At 35.8% G+C, this 24698-nt stretch overlaps 1 protein-coding gene across 2 annotated transcripts in view; it reads right to left on the reverse strand.

Moving 5' to 3' along the window:
- Positions 1 to 723: 723 nt before the first annotated feature.
- The window catches only part of LOC306867148 (E3 ubiquitin-protein ligase RNF13-like), a 25901-nt gene continuing 1926 nt past the window's right edge, over positions 724 to 24698 (reverse strand). For both annotated transcript variants that reach the window (XM_079412699.1, XM_079412698.1), the window contains exons 3-11: positions 24223 to 24359; positions 24045 to 24125; positions 16849 to 16974; positions 11762 to 11849; positions 8590 to 8680; positions 8173 to 8278; positions 7963 to 8056; positions 2474 to 2554; positions 724 to 1629 (exon numbers count right to left, since the gene is read on the reverse strand). In XM_079412699.1, coding sequence (XP_079268825.1) covers positions 1277 to 1629; positions 2474 to 2554; positions 7963 to 8056; positions 8173 to 8278; positions 8590 to 8680; positions 11762 to 11849; positions 16849 to 16974; positions 24045 to 24125; positions 24223 to 24336 — 1134 coding nt within the window. In that variant the 5' untranslated portion in view covers positions 24337 to 24359 and the 3' untranslated portion in view covers positions 724 to 1276. The remainder of the gene's footprint in view (positions 1630 to 2473; positions 2555 to 7962; positions 8057 to 8172; positions 8279 to 8589; positions 8681 to 11761; positions 11850 to 16848; positions 16975 to 24044; positions 24126 to 24222; positions 24360 to 24698) is intronic.

Here is a 24698-nt window from a genome sequence, read left to right on the forward strand (position 1 = left end):
GCACACACAAAATGTAAAATGGTTATTTAAAGACTTGCATATTTGGGATTTAGAATGTCAATGCCAAAAACATAAACAGGACAATGTAAACTAACTAAATATGGCTTTTTCTTTGTCAAAATATGAAAGATTTGTGTGCACATTTCTTCTAGGTCCACTTATGTTTCTGTATGGGGTGCAGTATGCAGTATTGACAGCTAGCAGTTGAAATGGGTACTGCAGTCCAAATTCAAAATACTGGAGAATGTAGTTTCTCCCTCTCATTAGACTCAATGCTCATGTGGGTTGCCAGATTGAGGACACAATAGGAACAAGCGCAATTGACAATGGAAGACAACAAGCCTTGCACACTTTAAATCGATTAACTGATTCATCCATGTTTTAATCAGTATCAGGTCATAGAGCCGAGGCTTCTTGGCTCTCTGATCCAGTTTGTTTGCTGATTTCAGTACGCAGTGTTGTCCACCACCTGGCAACCTGGGGTGTCAAAATACTATTGGGTAAACTGGCAGCGGGTGGAGTCACAGACCAAAACAAAAACAGACATTCCGACAAGGAACACACATTTCAAAGTAGAATAACTAACACTAGCTTTGTTTTTCGGAGAAACAAATGTGAACTAAGCATGCTTCCTAAACATTACTAGTGTTTTATGCATTTATGCAGTCAAAAGTTACATACAGCACCTTCAAAACTAGATGACAAATTGACACACAAACCGCAAAAGGTGTAGTATTTTATTCATGAAGAGAAATGAATGTAGACTACTTAGAAATGAGTGAGCAGAAAGGTATATTTACAGTAAAGCAACATTAAAAGGCAACCAGACATCAGTAACAGTTCACGTTGTGTTATCAAAAAAAAAACTTTGAATTTACTTACCCAACTTACTTCCTACTTACAGTATATAAATGTGTTATTACCTAACTACTCTTCCAAGATCACTTGAGTGACTGGTGTTTAGAACTGCTCCGCTGTTAATGATCCAAACTAAAACGGTGTCGTTAGTGTCGCTAATAAAGTCTTATTGTGTCGTATAAAACATGCAGTTGGTCGCGATCAGATTGAGATGAGTTTGGCAGCAAGCGCTAATGACATTCCCAAGGGTGACATTTCACCAAATTGGCACAATTGCACACTTCATTTGGGGGGAAATCATGATTTATAAAATTTTGCTGCATAGTATTGCCGAACGTTAAACAGACGTGTGGTGATAAACTGTAAGTGACGGTGAATCGTATTGGAATCTCATTGAGAGTTGGCGTCTGCTAACGCCTCAAGCGCTGGCCTCCATGTTGTCGGGAAGGCCCTGCTGCAGCTGTATGACGACTGTCTCCACCGTAACCTCCTCCTCGCTGTCAGTGGTGTCGCTGCGCTCGTCGTAGTCCGAGGACTCTGCGTCGGGATGGGACTGCGAGCCAGACATGGTGCCGAAAGAATGGGCGCTGGTGGAGGCCACAGATCGCAGCAGGGGCGTGTTTTCTGACACCTCGTTCTCCTCGCCCCCGCTGTCGCCCGACTCGGTCTCTGAGTCGGAGTCGCCGTCAGCTGGCACGACCTTCTGCTTGCACACGGGGCAGGTCTTCTTGGTTTTGGTCAGCCATGGGTCGACACACTTGCAGTGATAGGCTGATGATTGGTGCAGAGAGAATTAGTGCCACACATCGTTACAAAGCTGATCTATTACAATCCAAATCCTTTCCATTTATTAGCAGTTCATTTAAAATTCCCACTAAATAAAAGTAATGAAAAATTAATACTAAAACGATCTCCCATGACTATCCATTGTACATTAAGTGTGTATATGTGTGCATTTTGCATGCAATAAATTTATATTCAAATATCTACTGATAATTGTATTTAATGTATAAATGATTCTAATTATTATTCTGCACTTTAATGCCATGATATGTTTTTTCTTAATTTATAAAAAATATTAGTAAATAAATAAAGATTAATCTTAAAACTGACACTTTTTTTAATACATATAAAATTGTAATTTTTGCGCATAAATTGATATTACATGTAAAATACAAATTATTTTAATGATTATTGTGTACTTTTATTTTTATATATTTTTACATATGAAAAGAAAGAAAAAGCCATGCCTTTATTTATCTCATAAATGTTTACATATACTACATTTAAATTTAATTCATTAAATTATTTTTAATTTCTAAATAAACTAATTATAATTGGTTTATTTATTTTGGACTGTTACATTAACTGACCTATTTAAACTAATGCCGTTTATTTTTGTCATGTGGTTACAACATTTCAACAAATGCTTAATTTCATAATTGAATAATACTATTGGTCATAAAAACTAAAACTAATTGTTTTGATTTTTTCCATTATTTTTAGTTGTAAGCAGCACATACGCTGTTGACAATACTTGTTTTGAATCTGAAATATTTAAGTGATTTAACAGCTAAATTTAGCATTTTTAGCTGATCACGAGCTGGAAACTCACCATGTGAGCAGGGAAGGACCCGCAGCTTGTCGCCCTCCTCATACTCATCCAAACAAATAGCACACACGTCATACGAATCACCTACGAGGAATTAAGAAACAGATTATTTAATTAATATATATATTACATCGATATCTTTAATAGAAGGGCTTCTGATTTTCACACTTGCAGCACATGATTGATAAAAGTTCAGCGTTTGCGTTCAGATTCGGGGTTTTGTGGATCAAGGAAAACATTCCAGGCTCAATAAGTCCAGGAATTCGTCCTGCCCTCCTTCAAATTCCTCTGGCTTTTTTCAGGTTTCCTTGCACAAATGAATGATGCACAGTGTTTATATAAGTGCTAAATGAACACACTGCCATGGCTGCATGTGACCGTATATGGAGAAGCTCGTATCTGCAGGACGGTTGGTTGAAGAGTTCACAGAGACAGCAGATTTGGATGTTACCAATCCACTGTTTACAACAGAAATAACTCGACACTTTCTGAAGCCAATGACCTTGTGGAGATTCTTCATTCGTTCTGAACTGATGAAGATTTATGGTTTAAGGGAAAACCTGCATCTACTGGGTTACATGTTTGAAAGGCACTTCATAATATAGTTTACCATTACCATGTTCAAACAGCGAGCCAATATTCGTGCTTTCAAGATCCAATATTCGATTATTTTTTTTTCTTCAGATTTTACTACAATCTTCGTTTTTCCCTCATGATCAAGTTTCCTCGAGATCACGTCAAGTAGACCAGCGATTCGCGATGATAGTAGTATCCAATATTCATGATATATTTGCAGTAATTTTTTGGTAATAGAAAATGAACCAAAATTGAATAAAAAAATTGAAGTTTTTTTTATTTTTCCTTCCCCACCATTAATTGTATTCATGATCACATCAAGTAGACTTGCCATAGTGATTCACAAAGGTTGTGTGTATATTTGATATATTTGCGCAGATTTGTTTGGCAATAGATAATTAAAAATTAAGTTGTATCATTTTTTTATTGAGACTTTACTATAATCATTGTTGTTTCCTCAAGATAAAGTAAATAGCAATTTCGCAATGATTTTAGTAAATTCAGTGGACTTTTCCAATATTCAAGATATATTTGCACTATTTATTTTTTTTTTAAATTAGAATTTTTTTTTATTTTTTTTTTACAATTTTCCTAAAGAACACATCAAGTAGACTTGCAATAGTGAGTCGCAAACGTTTAGATTTTGCAAATATTGGCACTTTTTTGGAACTAGAAAATAAAATCACCATTGCTTTTTACTTTAAAGAGTTTAACAGAGCCTGCAGTAAAGCCAGTGTGTTTTCCGCTATGTGTCGAATAACGTCCATGACAGCAGCTGTGTGTTCTGGGTCTACGGTCCAGCTGTGCGGTCATATGACAGGAAAAACCCGCTCGCTCTCTCAGTGAGGCAGACTGCAGCGGCTGGCAGAAGAGATGAATCAGCACAGCGGCCGGATGAAGAAAACCAACGAGTCAGCAGAGACGCCACGAGTGGGAACCAGAGGAAGGTGAACGTCAGGGTGAAACACACGCTTGCAGGCCTTTATCTGTGTGACGGGATTCAAAAGCCTCAGTAATGTCCATACGGATGAAATAACTGCTTGTGTAAAAATGACATAGGGTAAGATGTGTCAGTTAATCTAGCACTTCTATTTATTTTTGTAATCATATATTTAGGAAGAACTCTATAAATGTGACCCTGGACCACAAAAGCAGTCATGAGTAGCACAGGTATATTTGTCGCAATAGCCAAAAATACATTGTATGGGTCAAAATTATCCATTTTTCTTTTTCTTCTTTTCGTCAAAAATCATTAGGATATTAAGTAAAGATAGTGTTCCATGAAGATATTTTGTACATTTCCTACCGTAAATATGTCAAAACTTAATTTTTGATTAGTAATATGCATTGCTAAGAACTTCATTTGAACAACTTTAAAAAGCGATTTTCTCAATATTTCGATTTTTTTTCACCCTCACGATTCCAGATTTTCAAATATTTTCCTATCCTAACAAACCAGACATCAATGGAAAGCTTATTTATTCAGCTCAATTTAAATAAATTGACCCTTATGACTGGTTTTGTGGTCCAGGGTCGCATATATCATTTACATGCTATATATATATATATATATATATCACTAAATATCATATACATGCTTTAGGGTAAGTCGTGCCATCTCAAAAAAAAATGTTTTCCTCCAAATGCTAAAAATGGTTCATATTCTCAATAATAAATATTTTTCTGGGTGGTGTATGAAAATGTGAATAATGTAAGTTTAGATTATTTTCAATACGGCATACTATATAGAATATAACGGTCACAAAGTAATTATTCTAAAGTGAATATGCAATTTCGGACGTAGGCTAACTGCTTATTTGTGAAAATGTGCAATATACAACAAAGCCTTTTAGACAGAATAGTGTATCCCACAATGCAATGCACTTCAGTGTTAAGGTCATGTGACAACCACTGAAAAATGTATCATTGCAAAGTGAATACTGAAGAATAGTAGGCAGTATGTAGTGTACACTGCACAGTATTTAGTAAACCGCTAGTATTCAAATGTAAATCTCATTAATATGATCACTTCTTATGCAGCGAACTAAATATTATTAAACTCTTAAAAACATTCTGTGGTTTAGCTTTCCCTAGGTCTCCAACTAGCACAATTAATAAATATGTTATATATTGTGTAAATGATAATAATAAAATATGCTATTAAGACAAAAACGTAATATCCACTAGAGGTGTCACAATATACAGGTATTGACGATAACCGTATATATATATATAAAAAATGAAATACAGATGCTGTGTTGATACTACACACAATAATTTCAGAAAAAATCCAGCACCAGTGTCTGGTTGACACTCAAATTACTGCACATTTATTATTGATGCCACCCGTCATAACGAAAACAGAAGATGATGCAATATCTCAAAACATGAAAGCGAGACGTAAAAAAGAAGGGTGTCTGTTCACACCAAGGATAATAACTATAATGATAGCTATACATTTTTTTTAATTGTTCTAATTCTATGAGAAGTGAGACATTAACGATACAGTGGAACAATATCGTTGGAATCACTTTCAGAGCGATTCTTCCAATTAAAACAGCCAATCAGAATCCATCCTGCTTTAAAGAGCATAAGCATTTAAAGTGGCAGACGTCAAAAACGTAGAGCATGCTTATAATTAATAAATGGTGCATTGGTGTGGACACTAATACAGTTATCGTTATCTTTACAGTTATCGTTCTTATGTGAACGAGGCTTTGAAGCAGCAGACAAAACTGCAGCACACACTTAAGATAAGAAATAAGTTATCGTCCGCTGGTGTGGATGCTAATATAACATTATAGTTGTCATTAAGCTTATCTTAACAGTTATCGTTTTTGGTGTGGATGGCGCTTTAAAGCAGCAGACGACAAAAATCCATCGCACACTTATAACAAGAACATTATCGTCCGCTGGTGTAGATGCTAATATACCTTTCATTATAGTTAGCTAGTTATAGTTAGCACAGATTAACAGGTTGTTGTTTTTTCACACGTTTTTGAACCGTTTTTTCTATAGCGGTCACAATAATATAGTTATCATGACTTCTACTGGCCAGGATCATTCTGTAGTGAAAATCTGGTTTCGTGACAGTCCTATTCTTCACTCTAGTCATTTAAACATCATTCAAATAGGCAAGCTGCCTCACCCATGTCTATATGTTTTGCATAAAGAAAATAAAGCTTAATTCTGAACCAATTTTAAGTACGCGCCCTGGTTGCATTCACTTGCAGGTAAATTATCCACATGACACCTGGTAAATATTACAAATGACCTTCACGCTGATATGACTCTCATTTGCTCCCCTGATAGCACACGTACATCTCCGAGACGTCTATTTGATGTCTGCAAGACGTATATTTTAGGGTGTTTGCTCATCTGCAAGACGTCTACAGGACGTTTCCTTTTAGATGTCAAATAGACGTCTATTAGATGTCTTTAAGATGTTTATGATTTAGAATGCATGTAAAACTGACGTCTGCCAGACGTTTGTAGACAGCAGATGCTTTCCAGATCAAGAGATCTTTAACAGACATCTTGCAGACGTACGTGTGCTATCTGGCTCTGAATATCTGAAGCACAAGAGATGACTCGGAGACGTTCTGCTGCCGCCGGCCCGCTGGCTTTAGGAAATCTCGCACACCTTTCATCTGTTTAATGTTTGAAAGAGGATACGTGAAGACAGGTGTGTCTGTAACCAGACCGCAGTCTTTCCTTATACTCAGTGAAAGTGACATCTGACACCTTCAGGAGGAACGTCTCCGTTCATGTTTACAAGCAAACGCATTTCTAATGCACTATGAGCGAGCTGAACAGGATGCTCATTCCTGCAAGCACACAGTGAATGGTCACGGTGTTGATTTGGTTGTAAAATGGCTTGATGATTCACTGAGGAGGTGGAAACGGCGCGGGAGGGGAATTCCACATTTCTCCCACATCCTGTTGTGCTGTCCGGATAATACCGAATACTGATGAACCAGCAACACGACAGCTTCACAACATCAAAATAAAGAGGCTAAAAGCCCATTCTAACGAAGTATAGAGTGTATATCCAAAGTATACAGTGTTCTGCTTACAACAGAAGTGCTGCAATATTTTTGGTACATACAGGAAATAAGTAATAAGTGGAAGAGCCTACAAAACACTGGATTTTCCCTCAAACACAAATTAGACCGCCGTTTTAAGTGAAACTTAAGTTCAGTAAACATTAACATTTTACAACTGACGTTAACTCTTTACAACTTTTTTGTTTGTTTTTTACAAAGTTGATTTGTTTTTTTAAATAATATATATTTCAGTATTTACGTATTTGCTTTGAAATGGCTTTTTATAGTTTCCAGAGGAACTATGTATTTAACTGAATTTAAACCGTTTAAAAGAACTGATTTGATGGCATGAATCAAACATGTTACATCTTTTTAACTGACGTTTGAATCAGATTCTAGAACTATTCGAATCTTTACACAATTTAATGGTCAAACACATAACGAATAGAAACCTTGGTGATAATTTTACACTTCTGGCAAAAGTCTGGAGGGCTTTTTATGTTTTTGAAAGAAGTCTCTTTTGCTCATCAAGGCTGCATTTAATTGATCATAAATACAGAAAAATCAGCAATATTATGATTATTATAATTTTAAAACACCTTTTCTATGTGAATATGTGTTAAACTGTAATTTATTTCTGTGATCTGCAGCTGTATTTTCAGCATCATTACTGCAGTCTTCAGTGTCACATGATCTTCAGAAATCATAATAATATACTGATTTACTGCCCAACAAACATTGCTGATTATTATTAATGTTGAAAACAGTTGAGCTACTTCATATTTTTGTGGAAACTGTGATATTTTTCCAGGATAATTTGTTGAATAGAACTGCATTTATTTCAGATATCTCTTTTTTTCTTATTTTTACCTTTCTTATACTTGTGAATCGGGAGTTTCTTCAGCTGGTCCTTGCGCAAGCGACTTCTCCTGGCTCTATGTCTGTCCTGAACAAACTTTGTGATCTGAGATTGAAAAGATGTAAACATGTCAGTCAAGACTATGATATTTGATTGTTTACTTGCATGTTATATAAGTGTATTTATTTACTTATTTTAAATGACACACACTCGTGACTCACCATGAAAACTACAATGAGGATGAGGCAGATTCCAACAATGATGAGGAATGGGATCAGATAATATTCCAGAGGCAGACTGAAGTCCGGCATGAGAATCACATGACCACTGAAAACACAAAGCAAGACTGTGAGTGTGATACTGCTTTTTTACGACAGGTCTCATAAACAGTACGTATTATTGTCTATGCATGTAATGTAATATTTGTATTAAATAGATATATATTTTATTAAATATATGAACCAAGTCAGTAATTTTGGTGTGGAAAACCTGGTCACATTTTCAGGCTTTGTGTGAACAGCAGACTTTCTACAGTGTCATATGACTCTTGGACAGCCAACGAAGCTGAATTCATCAGATGTTTCTGTTAAGTAACCATTTGAACAGTGAAGTATTCAGCAGTGAAATAGAGCCCTCACCCTTTCTCATAGATGTAATCCTCTTTGAGAGAGTTGGCCGCTTCTTCACCAATAAACACTGAAGGAATGTCTATCTGCTTCAGAATATCCACTGCAAACAAAATGCGTACATTAAGACACTAAATGCCACCAGATTTGATTGCGATTCACTTTGATTCCTCAAACAAATGAATGTTAAATAATCGAGTGTATTTTAAAATGTTAAATAATATTTATTTTGTCCACTTTAAAGGAATAGTTTACTTCAAATAAATAAACAAATGAAAACTGAAAGTTTAATTTAACCCTCCCCCTCCCCAGCACCACCTGTCTATATCACTCAATATCAATCCTACACTCCATTATAGTCAAATGCTGTTAAATCTATATGAGAGTTGATTGAAATATGTTGTGGATTATTGTGATGTTTTTCTCAGCTGTTTGGACTCTCATTCTGACGGCACCCATTCACTGCAGAGCATCCATTGCTGAGCAAGTGATGTAATGCTACATTTCTCCAAACTGATGAAGAAACAAACTCATCTACATCTCGGATGACCTGAGGATGAGTAAATTTTTAGAAAACTTTCATTTTTGAGTAACCTATTCCTTTCAAAATATCTCTTTTGCCCAATTTCATGTATATTATTTACGTAAAGTTTTTGTACCGTCTCGGTTTGTGTATGTATGGTCAACTATGTAAGGTATATGTATAGTCAGATGATTAACTGTTGTATAGGTCTATGATTGTTTTTCTACTGGGCGATATGGAAAAAATATCATATCACAATTTCTTTTAGAAATATCACAATTCACGATTTTATCACGATTTTTTGTCATGTTGGTTTTACTATGTTGGTTTTATAAGTTGTCTTAGCGTTACAGCCAAACTAGAAAGACAAAGCCTTTCAAGGGAACAAAAAAAAAGACATGGCAGATATTTAGGCCAAAGTGGGCGAAGATAAAAATCTTTGTCATCATTTTATCTTTCTTATTAAAAAATAAGAACAAAGATACACATTACAAATACGCATAATATACAAATAAAACAAACTGCTTTATTTCCAGGTACAATAGGTGTATTTAGCAGAGCATTCAATGAGATTGAATGAACAAATATAAAAATAAAACACTAGATAGACTGATTCCTAAAGCAACTGTATTAAAGTTTTTCAGTCAAGAATAGGGAGTGATTTTTCTCTTTGCGTTTTGTTAACGTTAAATGAATAGTTCCCCCAAAAATAAATATTCTGTCAATTCTGTCATAATGTTTTATTTTTATACCATCATTTACTCAAAAGTTGTTTTAAACCTGAATGAGTTTCTTTCTTCTGCTGAACATAAATGCTATTTTGAAGAAGGTGGAAAACCAAACAGTTGCTGGTCCTCAGTGACTTCCATAGGATTGTTCTTTCCTGCTATCAAAGTCAATGTGGACCAGCAACTGTTTGGTTACCCTCATTCTTCAAAATATCTTATTTTGGGTTCAGCACAAGAAATTAATAGAGGTTTGGGACAACATGTGAGTGAGTAAATAATGACAGAAATTAAATTTTAGGGTGAACTATCCCTTTAATGACAGTCAACAGCACGTTTAGTGTCCTGTCCCTTTAAGAGCTGCACGCATCTAATATACAGGCACGCATCCGTTTCTCTCTTAACTATTTACTTTCATTTTAGAGATAACCAACTCAGTCTGTATGTAAACCTTGTGTGTTTTGACAGTATTAGCGCAAAAGATAAGTTAGTTGAGTAATCAGGCGCTGTTAGACAGGCTTTTTAGTGTGCGTGCTTCAGGAAAGCACACGTCAGAGCAGCGCGCGAATTAAACATTTAACCAGCAAGGCTTGTGTGCAAATAATGTACTTTTGCGATCGCGAATAAGTGCAGTGTCCTGTCAGAGTAACTCTACTGCTATATGTCCTGTTGTACAGTATATAGAGACGGAGGCACCAGAACTGTATTTGATATAATGTGCGCTGTAGCACGATACTACGATATTTCTTCAAAAGCAGATCGTGGAGACATTTTTATCATCCACGATCAAACATCGTCATATCGCACACCCCTACTTCTACTGTTGTATGTTTATATTTAAGTTTAAAGGGGTCATATGATGCGATTTCAAGTTTTGCTTTCTCTTTGGAGTGTTACAAGCTGTTCATGCATAGATAAGATCCCTGAAGTTGCAAAGACTAAAGTCTCAAAACCAAAGAGATATTCTTTATAAAAGTTAAGACTCTGCCACGAAACTACTTTCTTTGGGCTTCCAAAAGAGGACACAACTAGAAATCAGTGGTTAAGTTATATTTACAACACTGTTTCAGAACAGTTCAACCCAAATATTAGAGTGTGTGCAGCGCATTTTACGGAGGACTATTTCCTGAACCTGGAAGAGCAGTCTACAATGCTGGCTGCACAAAGGCTGTTTCTATAAAATGGGGCAATTCCAACTTTACAAGAACAGTCTGGTGCTTCTGACTCACAGCCTGTAAGTATGATTTCTTATTTAAAGAATTTGCCACTGACTATTCAAACGTGAGTTTTGAGCTGTGTAGAGTAGCGCTTGTTTGGCATTTCTCCGATCACAAATGCAGACATAGTAATGTCGCTTTGCATCACGCCGCGTAAAAAGACAGTATGAGTCATTATAATCAGTAATTATGTCCCCACTGGATGCAACAAATGCCTAATTTATAATGGCTTTTATTGTTTTTGTGTCGTCGTGGCGGGACACAGCATCACAATACCGTAAGGAGTGTAACATTTCCGTCTCACGCTTGAGGTATTCGGCCAATCACAACACACTGGATAGCTGGCCAATCAGAGCACGCCTCGCTTCTCAGAACGATGAGCTTTGTAAAAATCAACACGTTTCAGAAAGGCGGAGCATAAAGGAGCAACAATAATGTACAGTATGTGGAACATAATGAGTTTTTTGAACCTTAAACCACACAAACACATTGCATAAAGCTTGACTTGACTTAAGAATGCTGAAGGGTAGGTTCCTCTACTTTGGCCTTCATCCTGACATCCCAAGTCAAACAACATCACGGCTCAGACTTCATAAATACAGCGTTGGTTATTAGCAGCACAGGGGCAGAGGTTTGTGAATCACAGCATTGTCCCGCAGCAGAACACATGAGCGTGTGTCTCCGCTGCATGTTTTATGCATTCGTGTGCAGGAACTTACGATCATTGGATCCCATGCTGATTAAGTCATCAGAGTCCACATTGTGGACAATCGCCGCCTTGTAGCCAGCCTTCTGAGCATGGAGGACCTGAAGAAGGACGAGGACAGAGACAGAAGCATTGTGTTCAGATAAACACAGGCGTCATACGTGCACTCCTCCAACCCCCACACACACGTCTTGTGTGACACAAGTATTGTCTATTCACATGTACACACAGGTTTAGTGTGTTCAAGAACATGTCTGGATCAGAGTTCCCCTTGAAATCTAAAGAAATAAGAAAGATTTGCTTTTTTAAATGTGACCTTAATCATTTTCATTACTGTAACGGAAAAAAATCTGATAAAATTAATATTTTGGATAAAGCTTTATTTTAAAATGTATATACAATAGTTGTCGTATAAAAATGTATAAATATATTTAATATTCAAAAGTAAGAAATTTTAACACATGGTAATGAGTACTTTACAGAATATCATTGTTACGAATGTAATCATCTTAAAGTAAAATTCTGCATAAAAGCAAATTGTTAAGAATAAAAATATATAAATTAGAGAGTTAAAAATACTGTCAAGTATTTATACATACTAGTGCTGTCAAATGACTATTCGCGATTAATCGCATCCAAAATAAAAGTTTTTGTTTACATAATATATGCGTGTATACTGTGTATATTTATGATGTATATATAAATACACATAAAGCTAATCATTTAACATCCCTAGCTGATTTATCAGTGTATCAACCAGTAAAAATATATTTTAAAAGTAGGAGCCCCACAGGGCTGTGTCCTGAGTCCCCTGCTCTACTCTCTCTACACGCATGACTGCGTGTCCTCTCACAGCTCCACATCTATTGTCAAATTCACTGATGATACTGTGGTTCTGGGCCTCATCTCCAACAACGATGAGACCGCATACTTGGATGAGGTAGAGAGACTCACATCATGGTGCCAGGACAACTGTCTCTCTCTGAATGTGAGCAAAACTAAAGAGCTGATCATGGACTTTAGGAAGAGACAGCAAGAGACACAAGAGAGTTGTGCGCTTAAGCTGAGCGCATCTCAGGGTCTGCTCTCCCCTCTCTGCAGGACATCTACCTCAAACGCTGCAAAAATAGAGCTGTCAAAATTATCAAGGACTCTAATCACCCTGGTAACCGTCTATTCACTTTGCTTCCATCTGGTAAGCGCTTCCGTAGCCTGATGGCAAAAACTGAGAGACTTAGGAGGAGCTTCTTCCCCCAGGCCATCAGGCTCCTAAACTCTAACTCTGTGTCATAACATCACATGACTCCATGTAAATATCACCATATCAATAGCTATTCATAATCTTTTCTACCTCATATTGCTGCTATTTAAATACCCTGTACAACTTTTTTGCACATTCCTCTTATTACTATTTAAGTCAACAACATACTGACCTGCCCATTTATATTTATATTTTTTTATATTTTATTTTTTTCTACTTTTATTTTTCTTAATATTTGTATTCTATACAATTGCACTGTCCTTGGAGCGGACCTGACTTACATTTCACTGCTGGTTATACTCTGTATAATTGTGTATGTGACGAATAAAAATCTTGAAAAATATAACCTTTAAGCCATAAAGGTTTCTTTAATGAATGTTCACATCATAAGTAATTTTCAGACTTGATCAGTGAAGACATGTGCACAGTAGAGAGGACAAAACTTGAGTATTTGTCATTTCAGCTCAGTTTTGTCTTGTTTTCGGTATCATTCATTTTAAAAGCCTGCATTTTTAACAGCGGCCACTAATGACAGAACTGAGAATCACATGCAACACAACCAAGATACATAAAACTATTTTAAATACATTCTAGTGCTGTATTGTTGTATATATTAACGTGTGCTCTTGGTAATGTGGTCTAGAGTGAGATTCCTAGTGATTAGTGAATGTTTGAGCAAGCAGTGAGATAAAAACATTCAAGACATTCCTCAGACATCAATCGCATTCACGGCACGTGAAGCTCACAGATAAAATATCAGCTGTAGATATAATATCATCACGTCATTAGAAAATATTGCGAAAGATGCGCCAAACTGCTATGCTTTTGTTTTTAGCTTATGTTTTATTACCATACTCTATCTCTACACACCTTACAAAGGTGCACAAATTCCACAGCGCTGTCGAAGATTAACGGTTTATTGTGGTATAGGAAAAATATTTCGAACAGTTCGACAGGCGTTACGAGACTGTGTTTGGAAGTCATCCAAAGTCCCGCAGGTCAACAGACACTGCAGGCAGACCTCTTCAAGTCTTTTGCATATTATTTGCCAACAGCATTAAACATGTTCACAGTGAAGCGCATCTTGGAGAGCGGGGGCTGGTTTTGCATTTAGGAGCGCATTTGCGTACTTGGACGGAGGCGTTTCTATGTTACCCGTGTTTGTAGTTTTAGGAGTAATAGCAGGACATTTTTAATATAAATTATGGATTTAATATATATATAAAAGATATATATATATATATATATATATATATATATATATATATATATATATATATATATATATATATATATATATATTTATAACCAACATTATAGCATTTTAAAATTTTATATTTTTTATAAGTATTATGAATTATATAATTTAATATATTTTTAAAAATTTGTAAAAATTGTTTTTAATTGATAAAATGAAACTATATAACTAACAAATTATAACATTTTAAAAAAACAATAATTATTTATTTTGTATTATAAATTTGTAATATTTGGAAAATAATAATTTATACAACTTGTACAAATACATTTTAAAATTATTTATTATTGGTATTATAATTATTATTATTGAATTGTTATTTTATATATATATATATATATATATATATATATATATATATATATATATATATATATATATATATATATATATATATTATTAGAACAGTTTAAAAAAAATGCATTGTATAATTTAAGTGTGTCCTTTATAAAATAAGTTTTATGAATTTATATAGTTTTTTAATTTAGAAATATTAGAAATGTGTCCGTTTCATATGGATTTGAGATATTTTCAAAAAACAACCACAAAAAAAAAAAAAAAAAGTTTTCAATGTCAAAAATAAAATGTCATGTGGTGCAACCATTGAAAAGTTCATATTTTTTGTATATTTTGAATGCATGTGACTATACAAACATTATCTTTATTTTCAAAAACGTTTTTTAAAAACATCTGTCAAGGTAAAATTGTATATAATTTTTTATTTTAAAGAGCATGAATTATTAATGAATAAATTTCTTTAAATTTTTTTTAAAGAAAAAAAAAAAACTCACTGGACAATGGAGACAGACAGAAATCGAGCACTCTGGAGCCCCACTGAAAGCACTGAAGAGATGATGAGCAACATCAGGTGTGAGTGGATGACCACACACACACACACACACACGCTCTTGACCACACACACTCTTGACCACACACACACACACACACACACACTCTTGACCAAACACACACACACACTCTTGACCAAACACACACACACTCTTGACCACCCACACACACACACACACACACTCTTGACCAAACACACACACACACACACTCTTGACCACACACACACACACACACACACACACTCTTGACCACACACACACACACTCTTGACCAAACACACACACACACTCTTGACCAAACACACACACACTCTTGACCACCCACACACACACACACACACACACACACATACTCTTGACCAAACACACACACACACTCTTGACCAAACACACACACACTCTTGACCACCCACACACACACACACACACACACACACTCCTGACCAAACACACACACACACACACTCTTGACCACACACACACACACACACACACACACACACTCTTGACCAAACACACACACACTCTTGACCAAACACACAAACACACACACACACACTCTTGACCAAACACACACACACACACACACACACACACTCTTGACCAAACACACACACACACACACACACACACACTCTTGACCAAACACACACACACACACACTCTTGACCAAACACACACACACACACTCTTGACCAAACACACACACACACACACACACACAGTCAATGAACCTGAGCAAAAGCATGATGGGACAAAGTGCTTTATCGAGCATTGCTAGGAGACTAGAATGTCATAAAATAATAGTGTACCTCTTATTTGGATAAAAAAATGACTTGATTATTTAAAATGTAGCTTTTATTCTTGTTATTGTTATATATATAAAATCATGAAATCAGTTTGATTCTAAGATCAGTGTTATTTTAGTATAACTGATATAGATTTTAGAATTATATTTTATTTTTCTATTCTTTACTCTTTCAGTAAAGTTTTAATTTTGTTGTGTTTTTAATGTTATTTTGTCTATATATTTTTTTCATTTTTTTATTTATTAGTATTATTAAAAATGTTGAAATAAAAGGAGTTTTAAAAAAGCTTAAGTTTAATAAAAATAAGTTTTTTATTTGAATTAAAATTAACACTTATTTGAACTAACAACATTTTCATACAAATGTTCAGTTTTAGTTAACTATAACAATTATAATTAACTATAACTATAGTTTAGTTAACTTTAATAACCCTGACTAAAATTAAAACTATTAAAAAATGTAATTAATTGAAATAAAGGTTAAATAAAATATTATATAAATATTAGATGAACAACTATGACCTAAAAGAAATAAAAAAAAGAGGAGTGGTGCCTGAAAAAAGTAAATAATTTAAATATATTACAATAAATTAAAAGCTAAATAGAAATATATAATTAAAGAAAAATAATGAAAAAAAAAACTCATTTAAAATATTCATACATACATAATCCTATGGAAACACAGTTATTTCCACCACCAGCATTCAGTAGGCTTTGTTAAACTGCTAGTTTCAGTGTGATGCTGCAGAAAACATGCAGTCAGTTGCCTGATGATTTCATGTGTTGGCACAGGGTCAGGTATCGTGGAGGGCGTTCTGACCCGTTACGCTGCGTGTATAAACAAGCCACGTTCTCTGTGACACTCTGGAGAACGGGAATCTGTGCGGGAAACAAACTTCCCTGGGTCTGCTGTCAGATCTACCTTGATGTCAAAGTTACAGTCGAAGCGCTTGATCAGCAGGATGAAGGCGCTGCTGAGGCTGTCCTGCAGGGGAGGGGGGTCAATCGGCACGCAGGCGTTCTCGGGCCGGGCGCCGATCAGGAAACCCTGCGCACAGGAACAAACATTATCAGCAGAGCACAAGACTCCCAACAGCTCCTACTGCTGGACCGAACACACAACTACAACAACACAGTCTTGGGGAAACTCCAGAGGAAAAAGAACAAGACAGCTCTTATCTTCACTTCTTAACACTAGCTGTGTTTCCTTCCACCTATTTTTATGCGCATTTTGGAATATCGCATTAAAAAAATAAAACGCTGGATGGAAACGCCAAGATGTGAAAAAATTCTAAAAATGCGCTTAAACTTTTTATCCGATAAGAAAAAATGTGCATAAACTACAATGGAAACAAATTCCACCTAGTGCACTGAAACGCTGCTTTATTCACAAATGTTTCATGCGATATTCCAGTTTTGCGCATAAATTAAATTCGAATCTTTGGATGGAAACACAGCTAATGTAACCCCAATCGGACACTTTTATTTTGAGACATGTTGTGAGGTTCATTTTTGTCCCATAATCATCAAGAAGGCAGTTGAACAATGAAGAAACGCTTGAAGGCGAGTGTCGCCTCATCAGGAGGGACACTTCCTGTTTTTTAAGGATGGGTTATTCTTGGGCCATGAAAGCAGGCAGGCATGAGGCCAGCACATGACCACATGAGGAGGAGTCAAAGTAGGCCACACAAACACAAGACGCACTGCATTACTGAGCGTTACAGATGCATGTTATGACATTAGGTCAGCTTTTAGATCTAACTTCCTCTGTTTTTACATTTAGGCCACCTGTTATCTAACGCTGACTTCAAAATATGTGTTAAAAACAACACAATAAAACATTCTGTCAAAATTAACATCTATATTTCTTCGTTATTATAATGTTGTGATGCTCTTGTGGCATTTAAAACAACTAATAGTAGTTTTTAGTTTATTCAGAAACGAAAAATATATAAGCAGCTATAAACTAAGTTATTATTAAATGAATATATATTAAAAATGTTCACTAAAAATGTACTATTTCACAAACTTTACATTATAATGTTGTGAGGCCAGTATAATATACCATAGCATAACTGTTACTATTAAATTATTATATTAAATACTTAAATTGAAAAAAAAAAAAAAAAAAAAATTGCATTGTTATTATTAAATGATTATATTAAATACTGACTGATTAAATAAAGCAGGCTTGTGAAGCCTAAATGCACTTGTTTAAAACTTGATTTAATTTAGTTTTTTTTATTTTCGTTTTAGATTTTAATTTTAAGTAGAAGAAATTTATTTAGAAGAAAATATTATATAACTTTAATATCAGACATTTACTGGTATCAGCTATACCATAATTGTTAATATTAACTTTTATTTTCGTATTTTCAGTTTTCATTTTAATTTTAGTAACCAGGACTATTGAACATCGGGGTTCGGAGAGAATATATATTTTTTCAAAATGGCACAAGAAAGCAAATGCAACCACAGACCCTGCATTTCAGGAAGTGGTCTAACGCTACTTCCTGTTCTGACTGATGCCCTCAGCCCTTGCGGTTCTTTACATTTTCACTTTGGTGACATAACGCAGCAGGTAGATTGCTGGTCCAAGATGATTTACCAGCTCATGACTAGATTAGATCGGCCGCCATGCTCCAAAACAGAGAGCAGATTAAGCTGGATTTTCCGGCAGGGATTAACTCCCAACACAATATTTAGCAAAAATAGATGGCGATAAGCATATTACGTCGTGTCCATCTTAGCAGGACAAAGGTGAACGCTGTTGCTTAGAGAAAATATGAAAAACTTGTTGGATGACCTCTAAACACATCACTTTGGTTTGAGCTGACAAAGAAGGGGAAATCAAAGTGAAATGGAGAAGTCACAGATGTTAAGTCATTTTCACAGTTTTCACCAACATGTCATAAGGCTTGTGTGATTAGGTCAGTGAATCAGGATCAGAAAATCAGCACGGTTCGGGCATAACAATTAGTGCAATGTAGAACTGCTGTGGAAAGCCAATTAATTTTAGGAACTATTATTCAATTCTGTTGTCCAAATAATATCACACTTAAAATCAAAGTAGCATAAATCTTTTATTGTCGCTCTATGCAATTTTACGAGTGAAAACTGGTCATTTCAATGGGAACTGGCATGAATTTTCAGTGGTGAAGAAATTTCCCAATGCAAATTTCGATTTGAGCTCCAATTTGGTGAATTTTGAAACTCAAATTTGCAGTGCCGACCAATAGCAAGCCAACAAAACAAAAATTAATATCCACAGTCCCGTCGTTTTCGTGGCAATTGGCGCAATGAAGAATTTCACCCAATGGACTTCTGGTGATGAAGTAATTTCCAAATGCGAATTTCGCATTGGGTTCAAATTTGGTCAATTTTGACACTCAAATGCGCAGCACTGACTAATAACAAGCCTCTTGGTTAAGCAGTAATGTTGGTGTGGGCAGAGATTTGTAACTTAGCCACAAAGCAAAACTGAATATCCACAACGGGTGACGTGCTCATTTGAGTTTTCTGTAACATATCTGTTCGGAAATCAGTCATTTAGGGTTGGTTAATTTGCAGAATAGCTTTGGATCTTTATTTCATTGTCGCATTTAATAACATTCGTCTGCAAAGTCAACCGTTGGAGTCCTCCTCACACGATGGACAGATGAACCTGGACGGTGTATCGTTTGGACATTATCTTGATGGAGCTCTCTACTTCTCGTATTCATGCATCTAGTGTGAAGGCTGTGGATTTGTGGCATTCAGCTTTTGATGTTGTGTCATCTTTTCTAAAATTATTTTATTGTTATTTATTTATCTATTAATATTAATTAATTTTTATTTTTATTATTAGTTTATTTTGCTTATTTATTTGTTTTATTATATTTTGGGGGTCTACCGGGGGGTGGGGTGGATTCTGGATTTGTACAGCTGCTTTTTGTTTTGGGCTACTATTCCTGGAAAAAATCAATAAACAGTTGTTAACAAAAAAAAAAAAAAATTGCAAAATTTCACTTATCACATTCATACCAAGGACGATGACTATAACAGTAACTATACAGTTTTAACAACTGTTCTAATTCTAGGAGAATAGCGCAGTCTGCACTGCAAAAGTAACGATAACGACACTGAGGAAACAATGTCATTGGAATAACTTTCTGAACAATTGTTTTCTAGTCAATAAAAGATCCAATTATAAATTTTTTAACTCAAACCGTTGCAGTCATATAATGGCAGTCAATGGGACTCACGGCTTTGAGAGAAAAAAAACACACACAGACAAAACCAAATTAAACCCTGTGGCTCGTGGTGATACATTGAGGTCTAAAGACACGAAACGATGGGTCTGTGCGAGAAACTGAACAGTATTTATATAAATGTTTACCTCTGATCCACCGCATGGTCCAACTGTCCTGAGCGTGTTCACAACATCCGGCGCGTGACGCATCTTTTTCTTGCTTTACAGCAGATTGTAGATTTATAAGTGCATTACCGCCACCTATCTCTCAAGTGGACCATTGACACTCCTTATTGAGATTATAAATAGAGTCAATGGTCCATTTGAGAGATAGATGGCGCGCCACGCGCCGGATGTTGTGAATGTGCTCAGGACAGTTGGACCGTGCGATGGATGAGAGGTAAAAAAAAAAAACTATATAAATACTGTTCAGTTTCTTGCACAGACCGATCGTTTCGTGTCTTTAGACCTCAATGTATCATCACGAGCCACAGGGTTTAATTTGGTTTTGTCTGTGTATGTTTTTTTTCTCTCAAAGCCGTGAGTCCCATTGACTGCCATTATATGACTGCCAGACTGCAACGGTTTGAGTTGATTTTCATTTTTGCGTGAACCATCCCTTTAATCACAGTGCACACTTATAATAAGAACGTTATTGTCCGTTGGTGTGGACGCTAATATAGCAATTGTTATAGTTATGTTCTTGACATAAAGATTTAGCATGTAGATAGAAAACGCAAGGTTTTGCGAGATTAATGCTTTGTCATGTGACCAAAAGAGAAACCTTTAACTTGTTAAAGGTTATTTGCTGTTATTTATGCGGCTTTTTGCTGCCTCTGTCCTCAGCTGTTGAAGGCATGGTTGGAGGGGGATGGACCTGATGGTGTGAAGATCAATATATATAAGGTTGGATTGGGATGTGCTTTGATGGATTGTGGCGATCGGAGCAAGATATCGATGGAAAGGCTGCTGTAGTCAGTCTGATTGGAAGAAGTCAACGACGGAAATTCCCACAACCAAGTTCAAGAAAGAAGACCTGGAAGATACGAAGATCCCCTAAGCTGATTGGCCTCGCCCGGTTCCCGGTTCCCCAACGATAAGTTCAGGCAGGTTGCTGTGGTGGGTTTAGGAACAACCCAGGGCCGGCGTCCTTGAAGGATGGCAGGAAAGGATGGTGCAGGAACTTGTAGTGATTAAATTCCCGCCGCTCACCAGATGGCACCTCAAAAGGGAGAGATGATGCCACCACGCTGGCCACTCATCATGCGCAATATACTATCGATGGCGCTATAGTGCGGAAAAGGTATCGGACCTGAAATACTACTTAGTTGTAGTCATAGCATTTAGGCGCTTGAGACTCTCAAGCGTCTATATGTGTGTTAGTATGGAAGACGAGCTGCCTTAAAACTCGGAAAGTCACACCCCCACGGGCCCGTCCCAGGGAAGGCCCGTTTTGCCAAGGGAGGGTGTGGCCAAACCGGCCTTAGTTAACTTGCATTGCAGCCACCTGTTAAGCAACCAATTGTGCCTTTGGATATTCAATTCAGTGTATTCCTGCTTGATTTTAATCGGAGTCGGATACCTCCACAGCCCCGCCAAAGCATCTTACGCATTACTCTTCGTAAAATGCTCTGTCAGAGCTTTCTCTTGCCTTTTAGGGTCTTTAGACTGTCAGCAGTTAAACACCTTTAAATCAGCACTGTTATAGACGTCACACCCGGAACAAACTCACCACCTTCGACAATAAATTACAGGACATTCAATGTTGTACCTGCTGTAACAAATGCTCATGTTTTTAGTGAGGACTAAGACAGATTGCTTCATTAAAGGATTTTAGTCATTTCGCCCATATATTTAGTTGAATATCAGCCAGTTACGCTATTAAAGGCCATTGGTTATCATCCAAACGTCTGTTAAAAACACATCTCACTGGCTTCTGATGGATCCTACACCAACTTATTACACAATGTCTCCTTAAGCTCGAGCCGTTGTTCGGCCAGCTGATTGTGTAAATCTGTGATTTTGCACATCTTCTCTGATGACGTTTCTGCTTTGAGGTCATGAGCTCTGCAGATGAGAGCAAGGTCTCACATTAGCGGAGACGTGGAGCGTGAGTGCAGCAGTTTCGGGTCAATCATCTCCACTCGTCACATGGAACAGGGTCAGTGCCAGACTCACTAAACTAGACTTATTCACCACGTTTGAGGACTGGGGGTTGGGTCAAACCATCTATTTTTAACTTCAAACCCCTTTCACACCGTCAGGGTGCTGGTAAACAATCTCGAACAGCTGATGTTTGCATAAACTCTCCTCACATGCACATCTGGCTAGAGCTGTCATGAACACTAATAGTGTAAAAATAACATATTTATACCACAAGAGGTCATTCATTCATATGAAACACTCCTTAAACTCACAGAATTGTTTTGTTGGTAATTGCACACTAAGTTTAATGTAACTTAAACTACCCTTCAAAAGTTTGGGCTCGGTTTTTAATGTTTTTTAAACTGAAAGTTTCTTCTGCTCACCAGAGCTGTTTTTATTTGATCAGAATTACAGTAAACAGCAATATTTTTTTTTTTAATCAATAAAATGTTCAAAAGAGCAGCATTTATTTGAACTAGACATTTTTTGCAACATTATAAAATGCCCTTACTGTCACTTTTGAGCAATATAATTATTTATCTTTGATAAATAAAAGTATTAATATTTTTCAAAAAAGAAAATAAATAAAACATATTTAACAAACTTTTAAGCTGTAGTGAATTACTTATATATTATATATTACCAGTACATAAAAACACATATTTAAAGATGTATTTAATATTTGCAAGTAAAATAAGTTGTATTTATTATTTAAATTGCACAATTATTTAAATATTTCCAAGTAATCAAAACCTTTCTATATCTGTTTTTTTATACTTTACATAAACACAGATATTTTTTAATCCAGCCAACCTGAATATTGTATTATACACAGTAAAATAATATTTATTGTTGTTATCAAGGCGATCTGACCAATGATGGGCTAGAATATTTCATTATAATATGTAAATGTTAAAATAAAGAAAAAAAGAGAAACATGCATTTCTATATTTAATTCAAATATACTTTTTTGGATGACAACCATTTGTAACAAACTTAAACTATAAAAATAATTGCAGTTCATATAATCTTCATGATTATTTAGGCTATGTAATATAAACATAGCATTAAGAGACCGGGGTGTGAAAACTTTTTGAATTTGAAGATCAAGGTCAATTTAACTTAATTTGTCTTCTGGAAAACATGTAAGTATCTTCTGTAGCTTCTGAAGGGCAGTGCTAAATGAAAAAATATGATATTTAGGCAAAACAAGAAAAATGTACTTCATTCTTCATTCTGTTCAAAAGTTTTCACGCCCTTAATGCATGGCTTTTCCTTCTGGAGCATCAGTGAGCTTTTAAACCTTCTGTAATAGTTGCATATTAGTCCCTCAGTGTGAGGATCTCAAAATCATACAGTCATTATTGGAAAGGGTACAAATACACAAATATACTGGAAACCCAAATAATTTGTGGGACCTGAAAGATTTTTCTTTGGATCGTTCAGGTAACAACACAGTATTAAGAATCAAGGGTATGTAAACTTTTGAACGGGGTCATTTGTATAAATTCAGCTATTATTTTCTCTTGTGGACTATATGTAAACATCTTTTATGTGAAATATCTTATTCAGGTCAGTACTAAATAAACAATAACATGCATTTTGTATGATCCCTCTTATTTTGGTAAATTAATGAACATTTTGCAGATTCTGAAAGGTGTATGTAAAGTTTTGACTTCAACTGTATATATATATATTTTTAAGATACTGTGTCTTTCATCAATATCATATAGCTAACTCACCTTTAGTCCTTCACTGGGCAGCCTGTAGCCAAATCGAGCTGGCAAGTCATCAAAGTTCTCTGTTTTATTGTCGAAAGAATACTGAAAAACAAACGCAACCATGAATTACAGCCCGACAACCATGTGTTTAAATGTTGCATATCAATTTACTGTTGCTGCACACGTGTCAGAACCGTACAGCTGATATATCGGCCTCCACGGGCAGCAGACTGAGGAAGGCAAATATCTGAACCGTGAAAATGGTGTAAATCTGTGTGGCCGAGAGCATCAGCATCCCCAAAGAGAGCAGCATCTTAAGATCTGCTTCAATTACACCTGCAAATTAAAGGAAATGATACGTTAGGCATCAGCAGAAAGTCCCCAAAAAAACATTTCCTGTTTGTCCGTTCAAAGGAAGCAGATGATCAGATATACTGAACGCTTCTCAAAAACTGAGCACTAGTGAAAAACGAGTTATAACAATGCAAACAGTATGCAAAAATAGAATTGACCGCAAACAGATGCTATTTGCCCTGATGATGATGCTAAGAGGACCATGATAACCAGCCAAAACTTCACCCTCATCAATGTCTTGCTCAACAACGGTGTGAGTTCATTTACAAGACAGCAATGTACTAAAAACCTTTTCTTTATTTCTTTTGAAAATTTTTGCAT

The sequence above is a fragment of the Barbus barbus genome (genome assembly GCF_936440315.1).
Source record: "Barbus barbus genome assembly, chromosome: 49".
Taxonomy (NCBI): Eukaryota; Metazoa; Chordata; class Actinopteri; order Cypriniformes; family Cyprinidae; genus Barbus; species Barbus barbus.